Source organism: Pan troglodytes, chromosome 6 (genome assembly GCF_028858775.2).
Source record: "Pan troglodytes isolate AG18354 chromosome 6, NHGRI_mPanTro3-v2.0_pri, whole genome shotgun sequence".
In the NCBI taxonomy this organism is placed as follows: Eukaryota; Metazoa; Chordata; class Mammalia; order Primates; family Hominidae; genus Pan; species Pan troglodytes.
The window spans coordinates 132,267,384-132,280,002 of NC_072404.2; the positions used below are offsets into that span (position 1 = coordinate 132,267,384).

Sequence of the window (12,619 nt, forward strand, 5' to 3'; positions counted from 1 at the left end):
ATGGAGGGATAGAGTTAATCTCCCACCTGTAGCCACTGGTCCCCAACAAAACCATGCCCCGAAAATCCAGAATTAGATTAGAAATAAAATAAAACTAATAATTCTTTCGTGATTTTGACTCCAGTTTGTCCAGAATTGACTTTGAAGAATAACATGTGGAGGAAGATGGTGGATAAGGAAAAAAAACATTTAGCAGTGGGCCTAGAAATGTATCTAATAACTCACTAGATTCTTTTTAAAAAGCTGTAATTCCCAACGGTAAATAGAATGTATTCACTTACCCTCCATGTTTGTTAGATAAACTTTAAGGAAATACATTTGTAATTATTTTCAGAAATTCTACTCTTGGGACCTACCTATTCTTGTTAACTGGTATTTTTTTTTCTTTTTTGCATTTAGAAATGAGCTAGAATAAATAATTTTTAAAATTAAAGTCAGCGAGGAGGAATGTTGAGTCTGTAGCAGTGGATAAAAAATACCTGGATGGTTGAACAATATCTTCTTAGGAAAACAGTCAAAACTTTTACTGTGAGAGACATCCTTTCTTTTGTCTAGGGCCTGAGAAATCCAAAGGTCAGATTCTTACCTTTTGAAATTCAGAAAGAACCAGATTAAAGTATTTCAGGCACAGCTGGTTTAATCCACATTGTGTTTGGGGTTCTCAGCCAGTCTGCTCCCTTGACCTCCCAACCCTTAGTGGTACTTTTGACCCACCATTCACTTTGGATGTTGTGGAAGTCCAGTAATACCTTTTGATTACTGTGTACATTTAGTGCAACAGCAAGGGCAAATAAGTTCGTAGGATAAAAATGCAGTACAGATCATTTTTGCTTTCTTGGTGAAAACCCAAAATAGAGCTGACGAAAATTCTAAATGGTATATTGCCTTTTTTGGAAACAACTAAAATTTTTAAAGCTCAACTAGTTAAATGCATTACTAAATATGCTATATGTATACTGCTTGCTATCAGGAATTTAATTTAGCCAGTTTTATAGGTAGTGTTTGTATAAGTCATTAGGAGTATTAAAAATAATTACCTCAAAATTCTAAAAGTGTTCTGTTATCACATTTTCAATTTTTGCCTGTGATAGTGATCAAGACTTCAGTATAAATACTTCCTAACAACTCCTTCTCTCAATAGGAAGGGGATGGGGCAGAAAGGGGATAAGGAAATGAAGATACTTACGTAATCATAATAGACTCCAGTGTATGTTTGGCATGCACAGTGGCCTATACCCTACTCTCTCTTTGCCTTTTTAAAATTGCTATTTATACTTTACGTTTTAATAGTACTCTTAAACGTTTTAGAAGCAATATGTTTTGAAAACACATAAAAAATTTTATTTTTTCAATTAGCATATAGTGAGTACTCTTTTTTGATGACTTTTAGCTCATGTATAGATCAATGTAATCACTACCAAAATCTAGATACATACTAGTACAGTTCCATCAACCCCGGAACTCTGTTTCTTTTTCCCCGTCTCATTTCTCTGTTTGTAGTCAAACTCTTCCCCTTCCCCACCCCTCAGCTTCTAGCAACCATCCATCTTTTCTTCATTGCTCTAATATTGTTTATTTGAGAATGTCATATATAGGGAATACTGTAGAGTTACTGTGTAACCTTTTGAGATTGACTTATTTCATTCAGCATAATGCTTTTGAGGTTCATTTCAGTTGTCACATATATTAATGGTTTGTTCGTTTTTATTGCTGAGTGTTATTTCATTGTGTAGATATACCACGGTTTATTTGTCTGTTCACCCATTTATGGACATTTGGGTGGTAGATTATTTCCAGTTTTGAGCAATTATGTATAAGTTTTTATATGAAAATAAGTTTGCATTTCTGAAGGGTAGATACCTAGGAGTGGGATTGCTGTGTCCTGTGGTGTGTGCTTGCTTAATTTTATAAGAAATGGCCAAACTGTTTTCCATACTGGTTGAATGATTTTGCATTTCCACAGAAATGTATGAGAGTTCCTGTTCTGCATCCTCACCAGCACTGGGTGTTATGTCCTTTTTATTTTAGCCATACTATTAGGTATGTAGTAATATTTCGTGATTTCAATATTCATTTCTCTACTGACTAATGATATTAAGCATCTTTTTGTGCACTTATCTGTCTTATATATCCTCTTTGGTGGCGAAGTGTCTATTCAAGTCCTCTGCTTACTGTTTTCTTACTTTTGGAGTCTTGTGGGTACTTTATATATTCTGAATAAAAATCCTTTGTTGAATATGCAATTTGATAATATTTTCTCCAGTTTGTAAACTTGTCTTTTCATTCTTTTAACAGAAGTCTTCCACAGAGCAGGTTTTACATTTTGAATAAGTCCAGCTCACCAGTTTTTTTTGTTGTTGTTGTTGTTGTTTTTAATGGATCATGGTTTTGGTATCATGTCTGTGTGTGGACAAAACATCTATGTTTTTTTTTTTGTATTCTCCCACTCAGCACAGCAATCAACACAGAACACTTCTGTGACCCAGTGTTTGGTGGGGAGAGGTGGGGGTCCACCACCAAACACAAAATAATATAATTTTGCATGTTTTGTGCTTATTTTAGCAGAAGCCTGTGATATGGAACATTTATATCTTTCTTTCTGTTTCAGGTGCGTATAGCAGCAAAATTCATCATTCATGCCCCTCCTGGAGAATTTAATGAAGTTTTTAATGGTGAGTGTTTGATTTATAACACTAGGCTTGATATATCAAGCCCTCTTTTTAAAAGAAAACCAAAATAATCAAAATAAGCTAAGAAGAGTATGCAGAAAAATCTGTGTTTTCTGAATTACAATGACAATATGTTAGTCTGGATTTTGTAATGGCTAGAATATAATGTATTTATTTATATATGATGATTCTGTTAGCAAATTAACCCTTTTAAAGCCTGAAATAAATTTTATTCATATCACTGACTAGAATATATCCTCATTCTGGGAAAGGAGAGTCTTTTTGGTAAATTGTTTTATTTAAGTAAAACTATAAACGCATATAGTAGATATTTCTTCAATAGAACTCTTAAATAGTTTAAAAAGACAACAGGCCAGGTGCAGTGGCTCACTCCTGTAATACCAGCACTTTGGGAAGATGAGGCAGGCAGGTCACTTGAGACCAGGAGTTCGAGACCAGCCTGGGCAGTATGGTGAAACCTTGTCTCTACACACACACACAAAAAAAGCCAGGTGTGGTGGCATGCTCCTGTTTTGAGAGGCTGAGGTTGGGGAATCATTTGAGCTCAGGAGGTTGCAGAGAGCCGAGATCACACCCATTGCACTCTAGCCTGAGCAACAGAGTGAGACCCTATCTCAAAAAAACAAAAACAAACAAACAAACAAAAGTTTCATCATGACCATATATTTTTTGGAATTGTGAAAGGAATTTTTGTATTTCTTTTAAAGAAAATCGTATGAGATCGGTATGAATAACCAAAAGAAAAAGGGAAAAAACATTTTCATCCTGCATAGAGCATGATAGCACATGTAAAAACAATTTGTTATTTAAATTATGTCTTGTAAATCACTTCACAGTATGCGTTCCTTTAAACTTCACTGGCAGACGTTTTTATAATTATTCACCCATAGATCTGAAATTTAAACTGCTGTAAAGTCTCCTGGTTACTATAGACTGTAGCAATAGCTGCTCCTCAGCAGTGAGAACAACATGCCTGAAAGAAAAATGGCCTGTAGTGATCTCTTTATAAAACTTCTTAAGTAGTTAGAAGAATACATTACTTTCAAGTACTATCTATAAATGTGTTGTTGTTTCTTCTTCATATATATTTGAACTTCACCGTGTCTTAAAAGTGAATTTACACAGAGCTCTTCAGTTTCAGTTTTTTAAACATTCTACTCCATAGTAAACTAGTTAAATGTTTTTTAAGAAGTTTAATCATTTTTTTTTTCTTAGTATAAGATATAGGACTGGGCACTGTGGCTCACTCCTGTAATCCCAACACTTTGGGAGGCTGAGGCAGGAGGATTGCTTGAGGCCGGGTGTTTGCGACCAGCCTGGGCAACATAGTGAGACCCCCCTCCCCATCTCTACCAAAAAAAAAAAAAAAAGATATAATGGAATCTCACCTCAGAAAAGATTAGTTTTGAAAGTCAGAAAGTGAGGCAAAAGTTGTATAAAGTTAAAATTACCCTAGAAATCCCTGGGGTCATCCACAAACTACAATAATACATGATTTAGTGCATACAATTACATATGGCAGTTCTTATGCATTTTAAAATTTAACTACTGAGCTGTACTTAGAAGGCAGAATGGAAAATTGGCATTGTAAAAAAATCCGGAAATTAAAATCTGCTGTTTAATATAACTACAAAATCTCATGTAGTGAACTGGGGAGTTGGAGAGAATTCAGAAGTACTTTTACTTCCTGTAAGATTTCACTTCTTTTTAAATATTCAGCTTCTGTAACCTACATATACATTAATACATTTGATGGTTGGGGGATTAAAGAAGATAGTCTCTTCCTCCTTAGGGTCAAAAAGTGGCATGTAACTTAAATTGATAATGGTGAGACTGCACTAAAGTCAGTAGCCTCCCAATTACAATTCACAGAGCCAAGAATAAACAGAATTTTAAGAAAAATTTTCTACATACTTTTCTTACCTTGAGTTAAATGCCCTGCATATTTAATCAGGAAAGTCCTAAAAGAATGTATGCATCCTAGAAATTGCTTTCCTAAGTCTCATTTAAAATTGACATTGAGTTAATATATTCTCTGTTGAGTTGTAGTAAATTTGGGCATTTAGGATGAGCCTATTAAATAGGCCTGGGTAGAGGGTAAGCTATGGAATAGAAGTGGGGATATAGGATTTATCTAATAAATTTTAACTGAAAGAATATTTAAGAGTTAGATAAAAGGGTGGGCATGGTGGCTCAGGCCTATAATGCCAGCACTTTGGGAGGCCAAGCCCGGTGGATCACCTGAGATCAGGAGTTCAAAACCAGCCTGGCCAACATGGTGAAACCCTATCTCTACTTTAAAAAATATATATATATATATATATATATATGTATATACAAAAATTAGCAGGGTGTGGGTGGTGCATGCCTGGGAATCCCAGCTACTCAGGAGGCTGAGGCAGGAGAATTGCTCAAACCCAGGAGGCGGAGGTTGCATTGAGTCAAGATCGCGCCACTGCACTCCAGACTGGGTGACAGAGTGAGACTCTGTCTCAAAAAAAAAAAAAAAAAAGAGTTAGAAAAGAAATATTTGAAGGTAAATATGATATGAATGTGATTATTTTCTATTTTTATTGAAAACCACAGTGTCAGAATGATTCCAAAAAGAGCCACAAAATTTTAGAATTACAAAGTTAATAAAACCTTAACAGTTAGATGGTTCCCAAATGCTGTTTCCTAGGCTGACTGTGTTAGAATCATCGAAACATGGATTTCTGGTCTTCATTCTCAAACATCTCAAACATATAGTCATAGATCTGGACTAGGGCTCTGAAATCTACATTCCTTAAGTCTCCTGTCCTCCACCCTGTGGTTTATGTGTTGCCTGACTTGGAGCCACAGCCTGATTTCTTCTTTAAGAGAAATATTTTATTCAAATTATCCTCTTTTTATTTCTTCTACTCTTCTTATGATAAAAGCATGGATTTATTATTTTTTTCCAGAGTAGAGCTGACAAATAGATCTTGTTTTTCAATCATTTACCCATTTGGAACTGGAATAGGCATACTGTCCATGCAATATCGCTGTTCATTATGTTTAAACTATTGATGATAAATTTATCAAATAGAACTTCCCACTTTGTGGGATAAAAATAACAGTAATTATAAATTTCTCTATTTTTTAAAATAGTTTTTTAGGCAGAAGCATCCATTGTTTAAAATCAGTTAATTTCAAAATTAAAATAGTACTATTTCAGTGGTTAGCAAAGGATATTGTTTTTTGTTTGTTTGTTTGTTTTGAGACGGAGTCTCGCTCTGTTGCCCAGGATGGAGTGCAGTGGCGTGATCTCAGCTCACTGCAAGCTCCGCCTCCCGGGTTCACGCCATTCTCCTGCCTCTGCCTCCCAAGTAGCTGGGACCCTAGGTGCCCGCCACCACGCCCGGCTAGTTTTTTGTATTTTTAGTAGAGACGGGGTTTCACCGTGTTAGCCAGGATGGTCTTGATTTCCTGACCTCGTGATCCACCCTCTTCGGCCTCCCAAAGTGCTGGGATTACAGGCATGAGCCACCACACCCGGCCAGGATATTGTTTTTTAAATAAGGACCTGTTGCTGAAAAGAGGTGAGGTATGTGAATAGGCAGTGGGTTTTTTCTTTTGAAATGGCTTTATTGTAAAAATGATTCATAGTCATTGTAAACTTTCCAAAGTACAAAAAAGAATCTAAACTTCACAAAAAATTCTACCTTCCAGTTCCCTGTTGTTCAAATGAATTACTTCAAACATCTCTCAACTAACAAGTATATTTAACAATACATAAATATGATAATATACATACTAAATTTTTCTCTTCCTGTTTATTATATTACAAATGTATTTCCATGTTGGTAAATATAAGTGTACATTATTTTTCATGGCTGCCTAGTTTCACACTCTATGTAAGAATTATAGTCTTTTTACATTTAACCAGTTTCTTAATGGAAGATATTTAGGTTGTTTGTGTTATTTTCATCTAATGAAAAATTAGAATACATTGTATTATTTACTTTATAATTGCAACTAAGTAAAATAGCCAGGTGCTTAGGAAAAATAATGAAAGAAAATACAGTAAGACTAGAAAAGAATTTGGTTTTTTGATGAGAGCCGTACCTGACTTTTTTCTTTTATGTTTTACAAAGTGCTTGGATTTTTTTCAATAAAAATGCTGTTTTTGAAGTCACCTTCAAAAATAAGAATAATCCTAAATCTTTTCTGCAGACTTTAACATACCATATTTCCAGTGGAGCTCATCTACCCTTTAGTTCCTTGGAGATACATTACATATAGCAGGGGTGTCCAATCTTTTGGACACATTGGAAGAAGAAGAATTGTCTTGGGCCACACATAAAATACACTAACAATAGCTGATGAGCTTAAAAAAAAACTCACGATGTTTTAGAGTTTACAAATTTGTGTTGGATTGCGTTCAGAGCTATCCTAGGCCATGGGTTGGACAAGCTTGGATTTTAGTCTGCCTGCATTGACTGTTAAGGGTGTAAACAAGTATGTATTTCTATTTCATTCCACTTCATATTTACTAACCAAAACCTTTTTTTTTTAATACTATGGTGTGTGTTTGGTTATTTTGGTCATGAGTGATATTTTGATCTTGCTTGTGTTTGGGGTGGGAGGTGTTAATACATCACCAAAACAATCTGCATTCATTACATTCTTGAAACATATAACAATAATAATGTAGATAACATAATTGTTTTGCAGATGTTCGGTTACTGCTTAATAATGACAATCTTCTCAGGGAAGGAGCAGCCCAGTAAGTATTATTTATCATACTAACCTAACTAAAATGACATGGGAAAACGAGAGATGCTTTAAAAGTGTGTGGGGGTTTTTTGTGGGTTTTTTTGTTTTGTTTTGAGATGGAGTCTCACTCTGTCGTCCAGGCTGGAGTTCAGTGGTGCAATCTCGGCTCACTGCAACCTCTGCCTCCCGGGTACAAGCGATTCTTCTGCCTCGGCCTCCCGAGTAGCTGGGACTACAGGCGCGCACCACCATGCCTGGCTAATTTTCGTATTTTTAGTAGAGATGGGGTTTTACCTTATTGGCCAGGCTGGTCTTGAATTCCTGACCTCGTGATCCACCTGCCTCAGCCTCCCAGAGCTCTGGGATTACAGGCGTGAGCCACCACATCCAGCCTAAAAGTGTTTTTAAAGCACTAATCTCTGACATAGATATTTGCACATCAAGTTCAAATGTGTATGATTTTATATATCCTAGCCAGGGTAGGAGAAAAATATTTTTTATCACAGAAGGACTTAGAGGTACAACTATGACATGAAATTATTCACTGTGTGTCTAGCAGTGCCTTATACATTCAGTTAATACTGTATTTTGGCATTTGCAAAGTTGGAAGAAATTGTGGTTGCTACCATTTTTATGTAGATTTTGCATTTTCTTTTATGTTTGACCCTAATAGCTTTTGAGAGCTTTTAAAGTTGTGAGTTTATTTACTCATAAATGCCTAACGTAGTACCTGACACATACATGTACACTGAATTTTTGAGTGATTTAAAGAAGTAGGCAATTCTAAATCTTAATACATCGTCTTTGCACCAGTGACCCCAGCCGTGACTTTTCGCAGCTATCCTGCAATTTCAGAGAAATAATTGATTCTCTCCCTACTTCTCCCAAAATAAGGTCTAGAGACTGTTATTTTAGGCTTACCGATTCTACTACTCATTTGAAAATGATGAAGTAGTGCATTCTGTCTTACAAAGAAAGTTTAGTATCCATCCAGTCAGCTACTTTTCATCCTAGTATAATACCCAATATGTAAAATCCTGACTGATGGCTGGGTGCAGTGGCTCACGCCTGTAATCCCAGCACTTTGGGAGGCCGAGGCAGGCGGATTACGAGGTCAAGAGATTGAGACCATCCTGACCAACATGGTGAAATCCCGTCTCTACTAAAAATAGAAAAATTAGCTGAGCATGGTGGCACATTCCTGTAGTCCCAGCTACTTGGGAGGCTGAGGCAGGAGAATCGCTTGAACCCAGGAGGCAGAGGTTGCAGCAAGCCGAGGTGGCACCACTGCACTCCAGCCTGGTGACAGAGCAAGACTCCGTCTCAAAAAAAAAAAAAAAAAAAATCTGACAGGGAAAATTTCTCTGATTTTATTGTTAGAACATTTGAAGCCTTTAAAAAATAAAAAATGGCCTTTATGAAGGTAGAGGTTCAACAGACTTGTGGGCATATCTGCTTTTGCTTGTGATTAAAATTTCTGTTATTTATAGCAGTTTTTTAATTGTGGAAAAATACACATAAAACATACTATTTTACCCATTAAGTGTACAGATCAGTGGCTTTAATACATTTATATTGTTATGTAATCATAGCCACCATCCATTTTCAGTACTTTTTTCATCTTTTTAAGCTGATACTTGAAAGCCCCAGGCAACCATCATTCAACTACCTATGAATTTGACAACCTAGGTACCTCTTATAAGTAGAATCTTAATAGTATTTGCCTTTTGTGACTGGTCTATTTTACTTAGCCTAATATCTTCAAAGTTTATCCATATTGTAGCATGTGTCAGAATTTCCTTCCTTTTTAGGGCTAATAATATTCTATTGTATCTGTATAGCACATTTTGTTTATCCGTTTATCTTCCAATGGACACTTGAGTTGCTCCCACCCATTAATTATATTAAAGTGCTTCATAGGAATCAGTGTAGTTTATCCTTTTGGTTTTAGTTAACAATTTATGAGTAAATGACCACTTGCTCCTAAATATTTTAAAGCTTATTGAAACTTTTTATATATTAAAGTAAAATTAATTTTCTTTATAATAATATAAAACATGTTGAGAAAAGTCTTATGGATGCAAAGGAAACATACAGCGTTTTTGAACAATACTTTCAAAGTAAGCTTTTCCTTTGTGTTCTCTATGTTAAATAAGTTGTGTGTTTCATGTGGTGCAAAAATGAGTGGATTTTTTTTAAGTCAAGAAATGAGAAACTTGGTAAGTCAGAGTACTATTCATATTTATATAAATAGCATGAAATAGTTATACATTTGACTCAAGATACGTGAAAGTATGGGACTTTTATTTGTCCAAAGAATTATTGATCTGTTAATGATTGTTAGATTTAATTTAAATAAATTATATTTGTTGTAAGAGAAATTTGAAGATGAGCTACATTTCTCTCTTATTATAAACCAAATTTCTGGAACAGCTGTGATCCACACTTCATGTGCATTGTAACAGGAAATACATGATATTCTGATCTTTTAAGTAAACGAGTATTTGAGGACATCGGTAATTGTGATAAAATATGATGCTTATAGTATGACCCTCAGAAAAAACTCATCAAAACCTTTACTAGAAACTTCAGATTTTCTTTGCATGTGGTTATAATCTCAGTGAATGTTTGCTTACTAGTAAAAAAAAAAAAAATGGTTTGATTGACTTCAGTAGTATGCAATTTCTCAAAACTCCCCATTTGAGTTCATGTTGTAGACATCTCTGGGTGTCTGTGAAGTACAGAATATATACTGTAAGTCACTGATTGACTTGACTTTAGAATGCTATTACTCTGGTTCACAGTGTCCTCTCTATGAAATAATTTCTGAGCAAAAGTAGTGTTACCCTGTTCTTCATCCCACTTAGTTCTGAATTACTTTTGTCCTCAAAAGATAATAATTTGTTACCTATCATTGAGGCCATCCAAAACTACGTAACAAAAGCTTAGAAGGCATTATAAAAACATTTAGAATGTGTTCCAGTGGCAGTTTCACTAGGGTAAGTGTATAGCTGTAGACTGTTTCTTTTTCACTTGCACTTTTTGATGTTGAATTTCTTTTATACAAATACATCTTTCCCACATATATGTATGTTTCCTCCTTTCCTCCACCTTTGCCTTGTTGCTTTATCTCCTTTTTTTTTCTTTGCCCTTTACCTTTTTTGTAGTGGGGAAAACATGACAATTATTCTTTAGAGTGATTGTAATGGGACATCTTTACAAAAAGGTACCAACTCAGTATGTTTCAGAGCAAAATTAGCCATACTGAAGAGTTGGTATTGTCAAGTCAAGAACACTTTGAAACATCCAGAAATAGCTTTTTATTCAACAGACATTGCCAGACTTTGCTGTGATGATGAGATAAATAAGCCTTTTAGGGATTTTCCAGTGGAGAGTCAGACATGTTTAATATTAGACCAAGTGAAACGAAATACAATAGAGGCATGTGAAAGGGCTTTATAACCCAAAGGAAGAAATTTTAAATTTCTATTTAGAGGTGGTTTTTGAGCTGTTTTAAATGAACAGGATTTTAGTAGTAAGAAAAATGATGTGGCTAAACTTAGGGAAGAGCATGGAGAAAAGTATAAGATACAACTTGATGGAAAGGGTATAAAAATCTAAATACAGTAACAGGTGACTTAGAAATTGATTGGGCCACAGAATTCTGCAAGAGCAGGGAGAACATTGTTTTTACCGTGTCTAGTAGAATGCTTAGCTTATAGTAATAAGAGCTCAGTAAGTATTTGCATAGATGGAGGGGTGGATGAATGAATGATGAGTGGGTGCATGAAGTGAGTTTTATGACCTGAAGACACTTGAATTTATCTGGTCCAAACTACTGTTTTTATATCTATAAAGTAAGTGAGGTGGCCTGTACTGGTTAATGATATGGTTGAAGCAAAATTTGGATATTATCACTCCTAGATGAGTACCTTTTCCACTGTACTGTGTAATTGTCACCATTTAACTTATTTTGAGCCTTTAAGATAAAATTTTAACCTATTTCATATTATTTGTCTCCTTTTCAGATTTCCTATTTTTCCTTTATCCCCTCCTCCCAAGTTAGAGGTGGATGGCGTTTTATATTACGGGCAATAAAAGGCTTTCAGTCCAGCCTGGGCCCAAATTACTGTTTAAACTTATTTAAATATGACCTTACTGGAAAATGAATCCAAAATTCTAAGTGACTTAGTTTTAAACATACTTTTGGGATAAATCATTTAAGGATTAATAATGCCCTGGCTGTATTGAGTTTATTCTTAGGAAAATTACAGTTTTCGTGAATTAGGAAAATGAGAAGTGAATAGCTTCTTTTTTCTTTCTCACCCTTGTACACTTCTGTATTCAATGTCATCTTTTTTGAGCGTGCAGTATCAAGAATTTGACAGCTAATAATTTAATTCTACTTTGCTATTTTTACATTTACTAGTCTCCTATTAACTCATCAGTAATGCTTTGTTCAACCAGGCTTTCCTTTCTAGAGGAGACTCAGGAGCTAATACCTGAAAATTCAGTGGACGCCTGGCCACCCCGAATAATCTGGAAGTTTCCAAGTAGATTAGAGATATATTTCTGAGTTTGGAAATTCTCAGTATCCTTTCCGTTAAGTGACAGTGATTTCCCAGATTTTAGATTTAATTTAAAAATACAACTTTTAGATAATATTTTATACTCTTGAGAATTTTTTCTATACATATATATGGTAATATATTATTCTTTACTCTTATGGAGTAGATAGAGAGTAGCTTTATTCTTGGATCCATCTCGTCACCATTTCCTACCTCACACTGCGGTTTTTAACCTTAGCAACTGCCTAACTGCTTTTTCTGGCTCTCGTTGCTCCACTGCCCAATTCATCATCTACACTGCTGCCAAATTAATCTTCTTTAGAAGTACTTCTGTGTTCTCCTTTCTCAAAAAGCTTCTGTAACTCTGCTCTGTCTCCCAAATAAAGTAATTATTCCATCATTCAGAGCCTTTCAGTTCATTTCAGTAAATATAACTGAACACCCGCTATGTGCCAGGCATTGAGCTTGGTGCTTTCTGTGATGTTGGACCTAACTTATTTTCTCAGGCATTTTGCTCATACGGTCACTCTGCTCTTTTCTGCCCATCCCTCCAATTTCCATAAACCAGAGCCTATCCAGTTTTTCAAGTCGGTTTTTCAGTATCACAGTTATTAAGAAATTACC

At 35.2% G+C, this 12,619-nt stretch overlaps 1 protein-coding gene across 1 annotated transcript in view; it reads left to right on the forward strand.

Annotated features, from left to right (window-relative positions):
• The window catches only part of CAPZA2 (capping actin protein of muscle Z-line subunit alpha 2), a 54,017-nt gene that overhangs the window by 20,359 nt on the left and 21,039 nt on the right, over window positions 1-12,619 (forward strand). Inside the window, 2 exon segments of the mRNA NM_001135817.1 lie at window positions 2,609-2,672; window positions 7,386-7,437. Of these exon segments, the coding sequence (NP_001129289.1) occupies window positions 2,609-2,672; window positions 7,386-7,437 (116 nt within the window).